The sequence below is a fragment of the Rhea pennata genome, chromosome 1 (assembly GCF_028389875.1).
Source record: "Rhea pennata isolate bPtePen1 chromosome 1, bPtePen1.pri, whole genome shotgun sequence".
Lineage (NCBI taxonomy): Eukaryota > Metazoa > Chordata > Aves > Rheiformes > Rheidae > Rhea > Rhea pennata.
Window position 1 is genome coordinate 120,327,774 of NC_084663.1, and position 18,069 is coordinate 120,345,842.

The 18,069-nt window shown below is 38.6% G+C and overlaps 1 protein-coding gene across 3 annotated transcripts in view; it reads right to left on the minus strand.

Moving 5' to 3' along the window:
- Positions 1 to 18,069, minus strand: part of DSCAM (DS cell adhesion molecule) — a 384,026-nt gene that overhangs the window by 58,167 nt on the left and 307,790 nt on the right. For 2 of the 3 annotated variants that reach the window (XM_062573710.1, XM_062573727.1), the window contains exon 19: positions 5,238 to 5,391. In XM_062573710.1, coding sequence (XP_062429694.1) covers positions 5,238 to 5,391 — 154 coding nt within the window. Of the gene's footprint in view, positions 1 to 5,237; positions 5,392 to 6,083; positions 6,090 to 18,069 lie in introns of all 3 variants that reach the window. The other variant, XM_062573718.1, reaches the window with a different exon arrangement.

Consider the following 18,069-nt stretch of genomic DNA (forward strand, 5'->3'; position numbering starts at 1 on the left):
CTGGGAGATCTAATGATTAACTGTGGCAGGAGGGTGCTCACAGCCTTGCTGCCTTGAGGAGGTGGTACTGCAGAAAGACACAAAGACACTAGTCACTCATTACGTCTAATGATACAATCTTATTTTCCACTATGGCTCTCTTAAGGGCACTTGCTCTGGAAAAGATCTATGAAGGTCTATAATGCCACAAGCCATGGACTGATTTAACTAACTGAAACAGAAATGTGCTCAATCTACCCAAAGATTGCACAGACAGTGTGAAACACTGACTCCACTGAAGTTAGGGCAGAAGGTTCATTTGTTTTCAGTGGTGCCAGGATTTCTTTGCAGTAGATGTTTAATGTTAATCATGCCATCTTTAAAAGCAGCAAAAGATGCTGTCAACTATGACTGTCTACAAAACGCATCTGTAAGCACTTGGACTGCTCCAAGTACCAGCAGCACCTTCTGAATAATGGTCGTTAGAAAGGCAAATTCCTCTTCCATGTAGTGTATTTAAAAACAGGGATCAAAATAAAATGAAGTATCAAATGCAGATATTTGCTCCATAACACAGAGCCTGAAATCTTACCTAAAATGAGCTAGTGACCCTTTTCTCCCTACCTTGCCCACTTCTCCAGTATTGCTCAAAAGGTTTGACTATTTCCAACTGCTACCAGTTACTTTAAGAAAATATTTTTTTAGTGTAGGAATCCTACAGAAGCCTTCAGCATGAGATGGCATTATTTTGGCCAAACATATTTTTTGTTCGTTTTATTTTTAATGGTTATCTCAATAGTGAGTTCTTCCTTATGTTACAGGCTGGATTCTAGATCTCCAGAGCATAGTAGCTCTGTTGCAGTTCTTACAGAGCATGTCTTTTAATATTGTGTGTGTTTCATTTTACCATGATGTGCAGAAGTAACACAAACTTCACAGAAGCATAAGACAGTGGTAAGATCGCAGAACACAACCCAGAGGTGCACATTACAAAAGCGTACAGCATTTTGGTGAAAGTACCCGCAGCTTTCTTTCCATTATCTGTTCCTTTCATGTACCGAGTGCTTCCAAAGAGTTGATAAAACAGCATAAAAAATTTTAACACCAAATTTTCTGTATACCTTAACTTCTACTATTCTGAGGCTGCTAACAAGTACACAAACAAAAGAAAAGAAAACTAGAAACAAGTTAAATCCCAAGTGAAATTCACTTGAAAGGAAAAGATTTGAAATAATAATAGGTATTCTTGAATCCATACACCCCGAGTCTCACATATGTCTCCCTTTTGAGCCAAGAGAGCTTTACATAGTGTGTAGGCAATTCAGCTACAGGGCTTTACCTCATTGCTATCAAAACTCCCCAAATGTCTACAGGCTACCTACCATCCTTATGTTGGATGGCATTGCACTGGATGTCTGTTCCTATATAATGCAAATTAGCCAGTCATTAATCGAAGATAAAAAGGTACCTTCATTGAACAGCACACTTTCTCATGTGAATGTGGTTTTCTGCATGTTTGTTTGCTTAAATTATGAATCCTATTAACTATATTCACTGTCACAACAGCCATAATTCTTAGCAAGAAGCCATCATACACTTGATCTTTTTTTCTGGAGGATACAATCAGATTCTAAAGGTAAATTGTACAAGGAAACTCTGAACAAGAACTATGGCAGTTCACTGCAGCTCAGCTTAATCAGAATACAAGAGTTGACACTGAACACCATGGCTCAGGAGTTTCTTTTACTTATTATCTAACAAAAGCATATACAGTGTACTCCAGCATGATGAATCATTACAGAAACAGACTGATGGTGTGTGCGTGGTATCATGTCAGACCTACATATTGTTTAAAATCATTAAATACACAGAACAACATAGACTAGAAGGCAAGTCAACATTAATGTTCAAGTAGACAACAAGAGCAGGGGAAACTCAACATTAAAGCAAAGTCAAAGAGTTCTCCCAAAAGGATCAGATGGCCATAGGCCTAATTCTGTCGTCTTAATGTCACTGGCATATGCCTTTCTCCATTAGCTATGGTCAGTAAATAAGAGGAACAAAATTCATGTAAGATTTCTTGTTTTCTAGACATATTTGATAGGCTAAAAACAGAAATTTCAAGTCAGCAGTGAAGCATGATTCAGTGAGGCAGAGTGTGCTTACATCACGGAGTTTGAATTTTGCTTGCTGTGGTGGTTACTTTGCATTTTTTTTTTTTTTTTTTTTTTTTTGTTGCCAGCTTACTTTTGCCAGTTAATTACAGGGAATCACCATGTGTTCTGAGATATGGAGACACTAAAGAAAGAAATGTTAACCTGAATTAAGCTTTAATTTAAATTGGACTAACCATTTTATAGCAACCCCCTATCTAGACATTCACATTGAGAATTAAGGGGCTTATAATTAAGTTGACATAATTCAATTCCAAGTTAACTCTCATTATATGGATGGTATCATTACATGGACATTAATGTGAAGTAAGTGGAAAAGAAAGGAAGCAAATGACTTCACAGTAATAGCCTACAAAATGTTTTTGCACTGGGGACTTCTTCCCCTCTATAAACCAGCCTTTGTGTTCCTTGTGGCAAAAATCTGCCTCAGTAACTGCTTCTAACCCTGTGATATGTTACATGCTTCAGATGTTTTGGGGAGAAAGGTCTTCAAGGCTATTAACTTCGTCCATTATTCTTCATCTGTGTGTCCACTGTTCTTATCACTGATCACCACTTTCTCTCAGTTCTCTAAAAGATTCAGCTGTCCCTTCATACAGGAAATCTCATACACGATGTAATAATTTCTCACCTGGCTATATCTAAGGTTCATAAAATTGCTACATATCCATATTCCTAGTGCTGATCACAATTTCCACAAACGGATTATTCATTACTTTTTCAGTCCAAAGATTAGCCTGTAACAGGCTTGTCTTGAGCATTAGCTAATGTAGATTTTACATTGGAGCATCATTACTGGCTCTAATATTGGCTGGATGCATTATGTTGTCCTTCAGAATAAAGTCTTGTGTACATTGACTTGTCTATATTGAAGTAATTAGTTACTTTTCCTTAAAGTCCTCCGGTCTTTTCATACAAAGTATTTTAAGTTGATTTATTAGGCATCATGGATCATATTAACAAGCTTTGCTGGAGCAGATTTAATTCCAGCTTGTATAAACCTTGTTCAGTTTACGAACTGTAATTTCTGTAATTTCTCTATTTTTGGCAATCCTAGAGCTATCACATCCTGTATTTCTTCACAATCAGATCAACTCATCTGGCTGTCTGTGAACTTTGCACTGGTCTGCATTCATCTTGTCTGAACACCTTCTCTCCTTTTAAATAAATAAGAGATGGAGAAAGTAAACTTCTGGTGCTTTATGTGTTGGGGCCCCTGCACAGTACCAGGATTGCCTATGTTCCTAATCTATTAGTATTACACCATATTATTGTCCAATTGTTTCTGTTTTTATTCAAGTGTCAGTGTATTATTTATTCAAGTATTCAGTGTATCAATGTATTTTTGTTGACTCCTATATGAGTGCATCACACATTTGTTATGCATAACTGCCAGCCTTAAAAGAGAAACATGTTGAAAGATTTGCTCTGTTTCTTTGAGACGTTTTTCAGAAGCTTCCCTTTCAGATGTCCCTTACGCTCCTCATCTACTTTTTAAAACCCCAACTTTGGTCTCACAAATGTTCAAAATGCAGCAGGCAGTTATCCTACGAGGAGTATAACAGTGGAAAATCTGCAGACTTTTCATAGCCTTCTAGTTATTCATAAGGTCACTACACCAACTCTGTGTACTCACTAAGAAAAAAACTCTTCTGAAAGATGCCACATATCAAAAGAGGCATAAACTGAAGGTGAGTCTACCGAGTTGACATAAAGAGGCTGTCAGTAACGGCGTGGGGAGCAAACATTCATTGGTTCTCGCTGAGGCCAATTTACCTTGCTAGACCTTCCCCACATTAGCACTGATAGATCTTCCACTGTGAGACGAAGTAGTAACATTGTAGCTAATATAAGTTCCCTGTAATAATGCTGAAAAATACTCATCCTATATGATAAAATCTTTGACCTCCAGGAGGAGCAAATAAAAGGCACGGAAGTCCCCATCACAGGCGTAATGAATCCTGCCTGCAACTCCTACACATTTAAAAGCTATTTCAGATGTTAAAATTGTACCTTACAAATACCATCACCTGACAGTTTATCATCAAACTGGTTAGCTACCATCTAGATAGCTAGGAACAGTAAGCATGTCCGTGGTGATGGCATATGCTTCTCCATGCAGAAAAAATACATTGTTCATGTTGATGGTATTTGGCTGAAGTTCTGCAACTGCAATGCTTTTAAAGAAAGTATCTGTCATCATAAAGCACTAGACACTTTCTTTTACCTCATTACATTATCAGCTACATGACTGAAGCAGTAGCAGCCTTGTGAAACTGTAAAGTCAGTCAAATGGATCTACCTTTGCAACTCCAGGGACAAGCACACTAAAACATTCATATTGGCAACTGCTGTGATAATTTGAGTGGGAAAAAGAGATCAGTTATGAAGACCCCATGCACCTCACCTTGCTATCTAAAAAGTTAGGTGTCTATTTCCAAGCTAAGGTGGTAGACTTCTATAAGTATGTTGTCTATACTAAGGCAGAATGTATGGGCCCAAGTAATATCTTTTATTAGAACAACTAATATAGCTGAAAAAATATACAAGATTTCAGGCACATTATCCCTTCTTAAGATCTGAAATAGAAGCAGCAAATTTCAAAGCTAATGCAAGGTGAGAACAATTGCTCAGAGTTTAGATATGTTAATCAGATCATTTGATATAGAAGATAGTACCTGTGGAGTACACAAGAGAGAATCAGTAAGGAGAGGAATGATAAAGAAGTTATCTTGTATAAAAAAAGAGAGAGATACACTCAGTAGGGGTGGGCATCATCTGAAATCTCTCTGTACCCAACAAAAGAAGTAATTTATTGCTCCAAAAAGCAATTTATTTCCTTCTAAGGTAGGTGGGATGAATTACCCCCTAGAGGAGTACATCATTCTTCCTCTCTCTGCTGACTATAGCAAAAGCTTGGGCAATTAGCAAAGAGTTGGTATCTGACTTTTGGAAAGACCTGAAGTTACTCTTGACAAATCCCACTCCTAGTAAGCAATGACATACAAAGAAACCATCTGCTAATTTTAACAGTAATTAGAATTCTGAAGTTTTAGATTACTTTAAAAAGTGCTGTCATCATACCTTTAGCTAGCGGTTCTACAGTGATAATTTCGCTGCTGTTGCCTCTTCCCGCAGCAGTCACTGCCACCACCCAGATGCTGTACTGTCGATTCCGACTTAGGTTAGGGATTCTGTAGGAAAATGAGTCGGGAGAGGCTTCAAACTCGCTGATTACCTGTGATGAGAAAGACAAATGTTTCCAAACTAAAACAAATTGTAGCTGGAGAAAGACTGTTAAGTAGAGTGCTACAAAGCCTATTACTTCAGGGTACTTCGAATGAGTACCAATTACTTCAAACAGATGGCGAATGGCAATAAGCAGAACAGACACAATAACTTGTTGCAATCAATTTATATCCCAGTGAATTTGGGTCTATATGTTGTTTACAATTTGCTTTTATTCAGATTAGGATTTTTATGAGTCTGTTTATTTTTACATAGTCAGTAAGTGAACGTATTGGACAAATTTGTACCACGCGTAGTTCTGACATCCAATTTTATTTTATTTTTTTCCAACAGAGGATTCAGTCCTATGTCTGATATGAAATCTGGAGTTGATTACTCTAGGTTTGTCATTGGTCACCTAAAACCTTTGTGAAGGTGGTTCTTATCCCTGGATTGGGTGGTTTAATAAATGCAACGAGTCAAGCATAAAATTTTATTATTTTAATAGACTTCTAGACTTTCCTCTGAGACTAGCTTTGTTTAATCACAAAATTATTTTCATTCAAAGATTCCCTGCAGAAGGTCATCTCAGCGATTTAGCTGCTTTAGTGTGGCATGACAAGCACTTCAGGGAAATGTCAGTTCAGTCTACTCTGCCACTGTCATTCAGGTGCCTGGGCTGTGGGCTGCAACTAAACCCACAGGCTGCTAAACAAGACAATTGCTTAGCGGTGAGACATTTATTATGCAGTGTGCTTAAAGTGACCTATGCAAGGCAAGGTGCAAAGGAACATACAGATTCCTCCTCCATTAGACATAGACTTTGTGCCCTTCAGCATAGACTCTGCAGGGAGCTTTACTTCTTGTAGGATAAGAAGGGAAACTTTATCAGGTTTGAGCAGTATTACAATATTCAGCATAGCCAGTTTTACTTCTGATACAGGCTCTGTGAACTTGTATGTAAAAATAGTGGGGATAGTAACTGTTCATTAGAATGAATAATGAAGACTAACTAAGGATGGCAATGGCTAACTAATACTAGGCTAAAAATAACAAAACATTAATGACACAGAAAAGATGATTTTACTGGGAATCTACATTAAAAATACTGCATCAGTGTAATCTAAACTTGATTTAGAGTGACGGAAAGAATGGAAGAAAGCTCTTTGATATACAAATATCTGCCAGTGGTAAAGGTCGATTTAATTTGATTAGCATTTCAAAAGGTAGTTTGACCTGAAAGCATTTCAATATATAGTCTTTCAAAGTGAAATCCAAATAAATTAGGGTTGTTTCTCAGGTATCATTAAACACCTCTCCAATATGAACTGGTATCCAGTCTCAGCTACTGGATGGACCACTGTATTTCTCTGTTCTTGAGCTGGCATTTCCTATAGCAGTGAAGACAATGAGGAGGGTGGAGTTCATCCCATTTCATTGTTGAAATCTACAGTGAAGACATCTGCATCTAAGCTAGTCACCTTGATTCCCTTCAGAGACCATGTAAAGAAATGGGCACTTCTAAGACAAGCTTCGTCGGCCTATATATGAGACACGCAGTACAACAAGATGAATCATGCCCTAGAAATACTTGTATTTCTCCATCAGCTATGGAAGTGTTTAGGTGACTAGCTCGGACATAAATGTCTATACTGAAGACGTCTAAAATTAAGTAAGCTGAATAAGACTCCATCACATTAATGCACCTGTTGACTAAAATATGTAATTCTCTGCTTTTATACAAATGTATGCTACAAGCAGATTAGTGGTCTAGTTAATTTGAGGGTCCCAGCTGTTATTTTTAAATGCAACTTTGCCTTGTCTTGATCTCATGCTGATCATACTGTGTTATTTTATATGCTTCTTTAAAAGGGTATATTTTCCAGCTTAGATATGCCACGATGATATCAGCAACAGAAGTATCAGTAATAATAAAGAAATTTTATTTTATGAAAGCATTGCTAGGTTAGTCTTTCATTCTGCAGGAGAGTTTATACCTCAAAAGAAGACTTCTGTATCACTGGTACTCAATCAGTGACATATGGGGCAATTCCGATTTATAAAACAGCAGTACATGAGCCATAAAAACCTGCAAATCAGTGACTCAACCCTACGAAGTCCCACCCATTCCCACCTAACACTCGTGGGCAGTGTGATGTTTCATTGTTTCTGTTCTCAGATCAGTAGTCCTTGAAACAAAACAGACAAATGACCTCTTTGGAAATCAGCCTGGCTAATCTGCCAGACTGCAGTTCATCTAGCACGAGTTCCTCTCTATTTGCTTCTAAATACATCCTATTTCTTCCATGGAGACTAACTTTCCTGGGGGAATGGTTTGCCTCAGCTAATGCTATCTTGGGTCAACACAAGCCCACATAGGGGCCTCCCTGTGCATTCTGGCCAATCTCATTTCTACCGTCATAATGCCAAGTCAGTTTGTCCCATTTAGAAAGTGTTTGTCTGGGTTTATACTGCACGTATGTGCTGATATGTGCAGGCAGAGACACATCTATTATTACGTGAAATATTGCAGAGAGCTTTGGGAACCATCTGTATTGACATTTGCACAAGAATATTGGACAAATGCCCATTGCTTGACAGACTGGATCTTTGTGAGGTCATACATAAAAATTGATATATTGATCATGGCATAGGAGGCTGACTTTTAATATTCATAAGGTAGCATTTCTGAGGATTGATTTGAAAGTCAGACAGGCTAGATTGTCTTCAGCACTTAGTTTCTACTTATTAATACAGCTATCAAGCACAATCTACTTCTAAAACACATACAAATATGGAACAGGGATAGAACATTTAAGAACATCAAACCATTACAGATCTCTTTACTGCTCAATGATCAGAAATAGCCAAGGTTTCTTGTCAGTGGATACCAGTCCAGTTAAATTAACAGTGACTTTTCCAAGACTCCCATGGTAAATGAAAGAAATATATGGCTGCCTTTGGGAGCCATTCCAACACAGCAGATCTCTTGCAGGAAGTTTCTCACTATTCAGCTCTTCAGTGGCAGAGCCTGGGACAGTCAGACACTGACATACAGCTTCAGCATTTATCACGAAACACAGCTGGCACACTTGTTTGAAATCATATGGTTGGGACACAGTGAGCAGCTGAGCAGAAGAGAAAGATGTCTTTTGTCTAGAGTGGTTTGCTGCCTGCCAGGGGCTCCTATACAAGATGTCATTGAAAGACTGCCAAGGCTTGTCCACGCGTCAGACTGCTGCCCTCTACTGCTCTTTCACGTGGGTGCTAATGATATCGAGGGCAAATTGGAAACGATCAAACAGGATTTCAGAGCTCTGGGTGTGGTGGTCAAGGATATGGGAGCCCCGGTGATCTTCTCCTCAATCCTGCCAATAAGGAGGAAGGAGTAGATGGATTATTCAGGTTAACAACTGGCTGCGCTGCTGGTGTCAGCAACAGGGTTTTGGTTTCTGTGATCATGGGACTCTGAAGATCAACAACTAATGAGGAGAGATGGGATCTAGCTCACTCAGTGGGGCACACGTGTCTTTGACAACAGGTTGGCCAGCCTGGTAAAAAGGGCTTTAAATGAGGAAAGATGGTAGAAGGGGAGAGTTATAAAGGCAGGGTAATCAATAAAACATAGCTCAAGTCAGGAGGCCTCCAGTGGGTACATGCAGCTGGGGATGCACATATGAGACGTGGCTATGGGAGGTCCCCTTGTACCCCTCCCGGGAAACCTGCATGCACAACTACCTCTCTGAAATGTCTGTACACCAGTACACACAGCATGGGGAATAAACAGGATCTGTGTGTGGTCGCAGGTCATAATATCATTGCAATTACAGAGACATGGTAGGATAGCTCACACAACTGGAATTTCATCATGGATGGCTATGTGCTTTTTAGGAAAGACAGGCCAGGAAGGCGAGTTGGTGGAGTTGCTTTTTAGGTGAGAGAGCAACAGGAATGTATCGAGCTCTGCCTAGGGGTGAAGGAACAGCCAGTTGCGAGCTTATGGGTAAGGATTAAAGGGCAGGCCAACATGGGGGACACTGTTGTGGGTGTCTACTAAGGCCACCTGATCAAGAAGAGGGAGTAGATGAGGTCTTCTACAGACAACTGGAAGTAGCCTCATGAGAGCAGGCCCTGGTTCTCTGGTTGCAATGCAGTCAGCTGGAAGAGTAGGCAAAGTTGTATCAAAGCAGAGGAGCTCTCTTTCTGGAGCTCCAAAGACGGAAGACTCACACAATTTGTTTCTCTAATATGCTTTTAAGTGCCTTGTCTTCAGTTCATTTCTTTCTCCCTCAGAGAATCCACATCATTCATATTTTTGCAGCTGTAGTTACTTCAAATATAAATTCAATTATTCATTGAATTCATTTATTAATTTGATCTGGTAAACATTTCTTCATTTAATTAGTGCTTCTTATTTTCTTAAGGCAAAGTGCTATCACAAAAGATTTTGGTTTCTAACTGGTTAACACACATTTCTTTCTTCAGCTACTATTTCCTTTCAAACACTTGGGGATGTTCCAGTGACAAAGAATCAATTTTACTTTTAACTTTTGCCTGTCATTTCAATTAGACTAACATGCCGGAGACTTTCACTACACAAGGAAAAAAATGGGGGAGGGGGGGAAGCTTTGTCAGCAAAGAGAAGGTTGAACAATTGAAGTAAGAAATATTTTAAAGGAATGCTACCTTGTCACATGTGCCAGTATAAAACACTTTCTGCTACTGTATCCCAAAGAAGTAACATACTTGCTCAAGGTATCTTTTTCAACTTTTTTTTATTCATCTTATAGATGATGGGTTAATTTTTTTTCTCTCTTTAGCTCATTGTCTAAGAAGCACAAACAGGGCCAAGACGCTGAAAAGCCAACAAGAGCTATGCAGAATAAGATGAAATCAAAGGCTCTTCTTAGGATGCAGTCAATCTGCTTCACAGAACCAGGTAAAGGCAAAAGAGGCTGAGGAATAGCCACTCCAGGTAGCATCATTTTTTCTTGATGCAAATTCATCTCTGTTAGCATATATTGCTTTATATGCTTTGAAATAGTACGCTATCTTCTGGTATTTCTGACTCCTTTCAAAAATAATTAGATAGATGAGGTGCACAAATTCAGAACCCTCAAGCTGGTTTTTGTTTGTTTGTTTTTAATCCAGCCTGGAAGAACTTCAGAAGGATGCTTTAGAAGAAAAGTATGTTTATAACAGTTTTCCAGACAATCAGATAGTTAAGGTAATAAGGTATACAGCTGTGAACTGGCTTTCTTATCCTACCTACAACCACATCTACACAATTTCTGAGAGAAGACAGCTGCACTGAAAATCTCTGTCTTCTAGTTCTCTGCAAGTTGTGAGGAAACTTGGATGAACAGAGAAGGCCAAATAAAGGCTTTCATGGTAAGATAGAAGATACACTAGATTTATGGTGTGTATAAAGAAGTAAGAGTGGATATGGCATGGCTACCCTATATCATGTGCCTCAGCTTGAAAATTAAAAAAATATTTTAGCTAGAGTGGCATGTGTGTTTTCACTATGAATTTGGGTGTAAAATGTGACAATAAACTTATCTAAAAATAGGACTGGAAAGACACTGGGAGTTGACCAAAGTTTATACTTCTTTTCCAAGCCATGTTCAACTATATCTGCACAGTTTCAGATATGTTTCCCTAGCGTGATCTTAAAGATCTGTATTAAATGGAGATTCTGCCATTCTTTAGGCTGCATGGCCTATTCCAATGCTTAATTTATCTTATTATCTATTAGTTAATTGTTAACTTACCTTATTAACTTTACCATTAGAAAGTTTTCTTAAAGTTTAACTTGAGCATTTCATGCTGCAGTTTAAACCCTTATCTTCTTTTTCACTCTATTAGACACATGGAAAATAGATTTCTACTTTCATCTTTGCACCAATCTTTAATCTGCATAAAGAGTTATCCTTCCTTTTCCTGCTCCAGTGCCCTTATCATTTTTCAGACTTAACAACAGCAATGCTTTCTACTCTTCCTAGAAATTAAGTTTTCTTTAACAGTTTCTCTAATAATATCCATTGCTACCCTTTGGACTGCCTACAATGGGTCCACAGTGTTGAATGCAATTTCCAAACCCATATTTGATAATCCCATAATTTGTCATTTGTTGTTTTTTTCTTTTTTACAACAGGATTATAAACTAATTTATATTCATCTTGGGATGCATAATAACCCCAAATCCTCTTCTGAAGAATCTAGCCAATTATTCTCTACTCTGTATCCAAGCAGCTGGTTATTACCTTGCACTTACCCATACTAAATTTTATCTGACTAAATTTTATCTGGCTTTTTCCAGACTGCTTTTCCAGTTTGCTGAGATCACTCTATACTCTAGTTCCGTCCTCAATATAATTGAAAGCCCTTACCTTATTTCTGCTGCAAATTTAATAGGAATACTTGCACTTTCATTTTCCAGGCTACTAACGAAAACACCAAACAAAAGTGGACTTGAGAGATACCCAAGCCTCTCCATCCTACTCACAACAATGAACCGCTAGCTTTGTAGCCTCCCACTGAGTAGCTATCAGTTTTGTATCTATCCTGAGTTGTCTCAGTGAAACAATGCTTGCTTTCAATAAGTGTGTTCCCTATAGACTTATATACACTAAGTAGGAGATAGCCAGGAAGTGTATTGAGCTCTCTGCCCCTAATTGTGTACATTGCCTTTTAGTTTAATCTCTGGCTTAGTTTTGAACTTCTCTAAATAACTCTCTGCAAAGCAAATCTGCTTTAGAGCAGCTAGTACTAAGCAGTATGGACATGAGTCAGTTAAAGTTAGGAGAATCAGCGGCCTCTCCTTGGCCCTTGTTTATGCAGCAGTATAGATGTGGCCTACTACAAGTACTGAGTCACATCAGTAATTAAGTTTTTACATTTATAATGTCAAAACAACAACAACAACAAAGTCCCCATCTTCTTTCATATCATCATCACAGAATGGTCTACCCTAGTCTACCTTAGGTTTTCATTGTTCCTGGAAATGATGTTGGAATCTATTGGATTGACAAGTTACCTAATACTTGGGGCTTTGACAAGTTATTTCTACCTGGAAGTAAACTGGGTTAACAGGAAATGGATATAATACTGTATTTATAAAGAATGGACTTCAAGTCCCCATGCCCCTTAACAGAGTAGCCAGACCTCAGAGTCTACCCTTTCAGTGAATTCCCTAAAGATATCTAACCCTTCCCATAGACTTCTTCCTAAGGTCACTTACCACTGTTTTTTTTCTCTAAGTCTGCTGGCATTTGCCTTGCTTCCTTTCTCAGATGCATAGACTGTCAAAGTTGTAAACAACCAACAGTCCTGTCCCACCATTTTCAGTAAGACCCTAGATACCATTTGGTCATATAATTTGGTTTCTGCTCAGATCTTGCTGTTTTGGCCCATGTTTTGAAATATTACATCTACTTCTTAGTATTATTGGAGCTAAATGCTGTAAACAGAAGCTGTGCAGAAAACTAAATGTAGTTTCCATGTAAAATTTTACTTTTTAAAAATTCTTTACTGAACAGAAATGTTGGAAAATAAACAACAGGTGTTTCAGAAACTGTACAGCCTGCTTCCTGCATTCCCACCTGGAGGAAAATCTTGGGAACCCACTTGCAGGGCCTAGGCCCAGAAGACAGCCTGCTGCCCAGATCTCCAGGTACCCCATGTAGTCAAGGTCAGGAAATGCAAATACACAGCCTTCATTTGGGACAACTCATAGCAGCCAGAGAGCTTTCCAGGGTTCATGATGAAGGAAGCAGCATGTGCATGATGATCATGCCTATCAGCTGGGCTGTCAGCTGGCCCTCCTGGCTCCTTTGCTGTCCCCATGTCATTAGACTTTTACAGAGCATTTCAGTCAAATCACAAATTGTGTAACCCCATCTAGTCTTCTATATCTTACAGAAGGGAATGTGATGAATTCACATCTGCTGAAATATACTGAAACCAATGCCAAGGACTTACTGTTAGACTATATTGATATACTTATACGTGAAACAAGGTCATGAGACAAGACCAGAGCTTTATGAAAAAATCAATATCAAATGGGTTTTAGCAGGAGTTTACAAGGAGATCTTTTAAAAACTGTATTGAACAGCACATCAGCAGCACTAAATTTATACTGTCATTTAAAATTTCTCTTAGAGATCTACAGCATGACAAAAATAAGATAAGCAAAAATGTAAAGTTGACAGAATAATTAAAAGAATGAATCTGCTATATTTCAGAACCAGTAACAAAGCCGTGAAATATCTATGAAAAAGCTATAAAGAGCACAACTGTGGCATATTAAAAAAGGCATATCGTGAATACCATTCAAAATAAGTTTCTCAAATAACAAAAAAGACAATAAAGTAGTTCTATGCTATAAAAAGACCAGAAATGGTCACTTTGCCTATATAGTAATTTTTACATTATGTTTATTAAAGTGATAAATACCATTTGTAGTATCTGAATCAATGAACATAGATTTTAAACTCTCAGCCATACAGATTCTGCTGACTCTAAACAAGCTTCCATTCAATGGTAACTTTATTGGCTTAGGCCACCTCTAATAGTACCTCTCCACTCTTCAGAGAGACTTTCAGCATACCTTTAATCACTGAAGTCTTTACAATGCAACAAAATCTCAGTTCCTACTTACAATTATAAGCTTATGATATATTTTTCATGAGGTTTATTCAAGTCTTTAAAATTGGAGAGAGATTGGGGATCGGACAATACAATGCAAAGCCTCCCCACATTGAGTAAGAATTTGGGTAGATTCTGTGCAAAATCAAAACAAACTTGTGTCTGCCTGAAAAACCTGCTTGGAAAATATCTGGATGCTGGAAACTAGTGTCAGCTAAGTCTGGTTGTTTAAAGATTAGACACCTAGTTCAAGATAACTGCACATACTGTCTCCAGAGTGAACAGAGAGAAGGAACACTTTTGGAAGGAGACACATTAGCTTCTCTCAGATGTCTAGCTTCTTTCTTTCAGTGACTGCATAAGAAGCCTTGATGACCCCAGACACAGACTAAATATTTCTCCCTGAGATGGCTGAAGTCAATTGAAGTGAATCCTACCTTCAGTGTACAAACTGCAGACATAGCGGAAAGATGATTTTCCTCTTCACAGGGCAACAACCAGTGTGTACTGCGTATGCTTTTGATAGGATATCAGTAATAAATTGTAACAAATGTCCTTTTGGTGTTTTGTGGGATAGGATCTTGTTGAGATTATGAAGACATGATGGGATAGCTGTCATGGTAATTGTGCGGCAGTAGAGGGATACAGGCTCTTCAGGAAAGATGGTTAGGAGAATAGGAAAGCCAGGTTATACTCTTTGCAAAGGAGTGGCTTGAATGCACGGACTTTTGTCCTGGGGCATGTGACAGCCAGTAGAGACTTTATGGGTAAGGATCAGAGACAAGCACTGGTGGTGTAGCAATAGGTGTCTGATATGACCTCCTGATCAAGGAAAGGAGGCAGATGAAGCCTTCTTTAGGGAGCTAGAGAAAGTGTCAAAAGCACAAGCCTCGGTATTCATGCATGACTTGCCAGAAGAGAAACATGGCTGGGCACAAGGGAGATTTCTGGAGAGTATTGAAGACAGTTCTCTGACTATGGGATGCTCTGTTAGGCTTGATACTCACAAATAAGGAAGAACTGGCTGAAGATGTGAAGGTCAGGATAACTTCTGGAAATACCTTCCAACCTGTATAATTTTATGATTCTATGAAAGTTTAAAAATGATAAACTAGCTAGTCAAAATGTGCATACCACAATTGAAACCAAACACTGATCTAGCTAATGTGAAAATCCCAGGAAAAAACAAATGTATTAGAATATTATCAAGATTTTTCCTTAGTTAGACAGGGGAAAGACTCCAACAAAATTTCTATGACTTTTTAGGTCATTGGCAGGATTGTATGTCTTTCACATCTCAACTCTTTCTATGCACAATTGCCCAAACAAGTTCTGCTTTTAACTATCAGGAAATCAGAGAGAGATAGTGAGGTCACATCTTAATATGAGTGGAACAAAGATAAGAATCAACTGACAATACCCTGAAAAGGAAAATCACTCAGAAGGAGAGCAGTCTCCAGCTATTATCCTTCTATAGTGCAGCTCTACTGACATGATTCCTTTCTATTAATCTCCAGTCTTACATAGAGAAAGCAGAAGACTGATACACAGTTTAGTTAACTGCTTCATAGAAACATTAGGATAAACTGGTTTAATGTGTTTGCTCCTGTCAGGGAATAACTGGCTGACCAATGGATCACTGCTTGCTTAATACTCCCTGCTCTGCCTGCAAAAACCCAACAATGACATCTGCACTTTTCTAATCAAGAAAGCAAAACAGATTTTAACATGTGTATTGCTGATTGAGTGACACCATCCTGTTCACCAGCACCTGAATGATGTAGTTGCTCTACCCTTCCTCATGTCTTAACCTCTCACAGTGTTTTCCGTACCAGTTCTAATGCTTTCTCAGTCCTTCATGTGGCAGGAAATCCTGTTTCTTAACCTTCATTCTCACACCTTCAGGACACACCATGTTTTTTTGTTTGTTTGTTTTTGTTTTTGTTTTTGGTTTTGTTTTTTTTTTGTGTGTGTGTGTGTGTGTGTGTGTTGCTTTTCACCTGTCCCAGATTACAGTTTCCCAGACTGGCAAACCATTGGATGCTTGGTGTCATTAGTGATCTATTCTAGACACTTACATCATATATTGAGCTGAATGCAACATGAAGTTCCTTTTCAGAAATTATCTAAACCTCACATTCTACAGCCCTTTTAAAAGCCCTGGCAATACACATCTACAACCTAAGGTAGATGGTACTGGAGAAGCTGCCAAAGAAGGCACCTCTCCCCCCCCCCCCAACCAGGTAGGAGCTAAACCACTTCAGTATCTTTAGCAGGAGCCAAACCACCAGCAGCTACAGCAACACTAGTTCCTAGAAAAACGTATGGTGATGGGATGGGAAGGAAGTTCACGGTGTAGTAGTTAGCACTGTCCATTGCTTTCATCAGGCCTGAGCAGAGTAACTGTGGCAAGTGTCCTATGGCAAGGGTCTGTAGCAGGTCAGCGCCAATGAACAGCACAGATGTGATAAGGCACCCAGAGGGAAGTGACTTACGGACCATCATGTGTGGTCATGAGGAGCTAGGTCATGCATGGAGTTGGATGCAGATGCAGGAAAATATGGGGGTCATATGCAGTGGGAAAGTGAGTTGTGAGTTGGCTCAGAGGATTTTTTAATCTAAATTCTATTTTATTTATTTGAAGAATGAAGGATCAATTAAGGTCCTCTTTTTTCAGGCCAGGATTGGAAAGAGAAATTTCAGCTAGCACTTTGGACTAGCTGAGAGCTAGTCAGCTTTTCAGTGAACATGTCAGCATCCACATTTCTGTACTTTTTTCTATATTTGCAGAATAAAAAAGAGAAAGTTATGCACATAACATAGGCACCACAATTAAACATTATGGCAATGGATTCTTGCCTTCTATCTTACTTAGAGAATATATGTCAATGGAAAACCATTTGCCTTTTTTCACACATTAATCATATTTGCGTATTTGCATTTTGCTTGAAATATCACAGGCAGATACTGTCCTTGGGACCTGAAGCAGTTAAATCAGAAATGACAGTATTCTTCTGTCTAGGGTCATCATAAGTTTTCCCACATTCTGCCCTTGCAAAGTAAACTGAACTATGCAATAAGCAGCAAATCTTCATCTCAGAATATCTCAGGTTCATAGGAAGGTTGTACTTTGTAGTAAAAATGAGTTCCACATGAATGAGAGAGTTAATTTGTCTCCTTGTTGATGACTTACCACACTCTTAAACACCATAACAGTGTCTTCATAAAAAAGAACTCTGTCCTGTTAGCCTAAAGCATTGTCTAATGTGTACTGTATTGGATTCTTCTCAGTGTATACATACTGCTTGAAAAATGCAATCTGCAAAGAAAACAGCTACCAGTAAGTTTGCTTTCTGGTAGGTTCACTAGTAAGCAAGTTCACCACTGTTATTTTCTCTTTTTTCTCATAGATGTTTAAAAAGTCAAATTGCCTTTACTCCTAACTGGTAGATTTTTAGCAAAATTAATTTGCAACAAGGGCTTTGAGTGTAGGGAGAAGTCTATTCAGGAAGTTTATATGGCTCCAAACCTCCAAGCAGTTACAACTTATGGTGGCAGAAGAATTGATAGAGGTCTTCTATTTATTCCCCTTCCCCATCCTAATTTAAAACCAATTTCTCTGCCAACTGCTTGCCTCTGCCAACACTGAATCATACAAGAACTTGCCTGAGATATGCAGAATGCATCTGCACAGGAGTATTATCATTCAGGCATCTCTGCAACAGATTTCCTTCACTGCAAAGTAAGTTCTGAATAAAATACTTTTCTATTTAATGATTATTTTATAGATAAATGATAGCAATGCATTTTGTTAGAAATATAGTACTGTGGTTCCTATGCAGTTCCTATGTTGACATGGTCCTGCAATCTTGCACTTATCTAGAGATGCCCAAGCCAGGTTGGAAACCGATAAATTAGTGTGGTCACTGTCTCACTCAAGACACAAAATGGATACAGAAGACCTGTTCTATAAGCCATAATTCATGCTAATCTGCAAAAGACTATGGAGAAGTGGTACAGAGCTTGTCCTCATAGATAT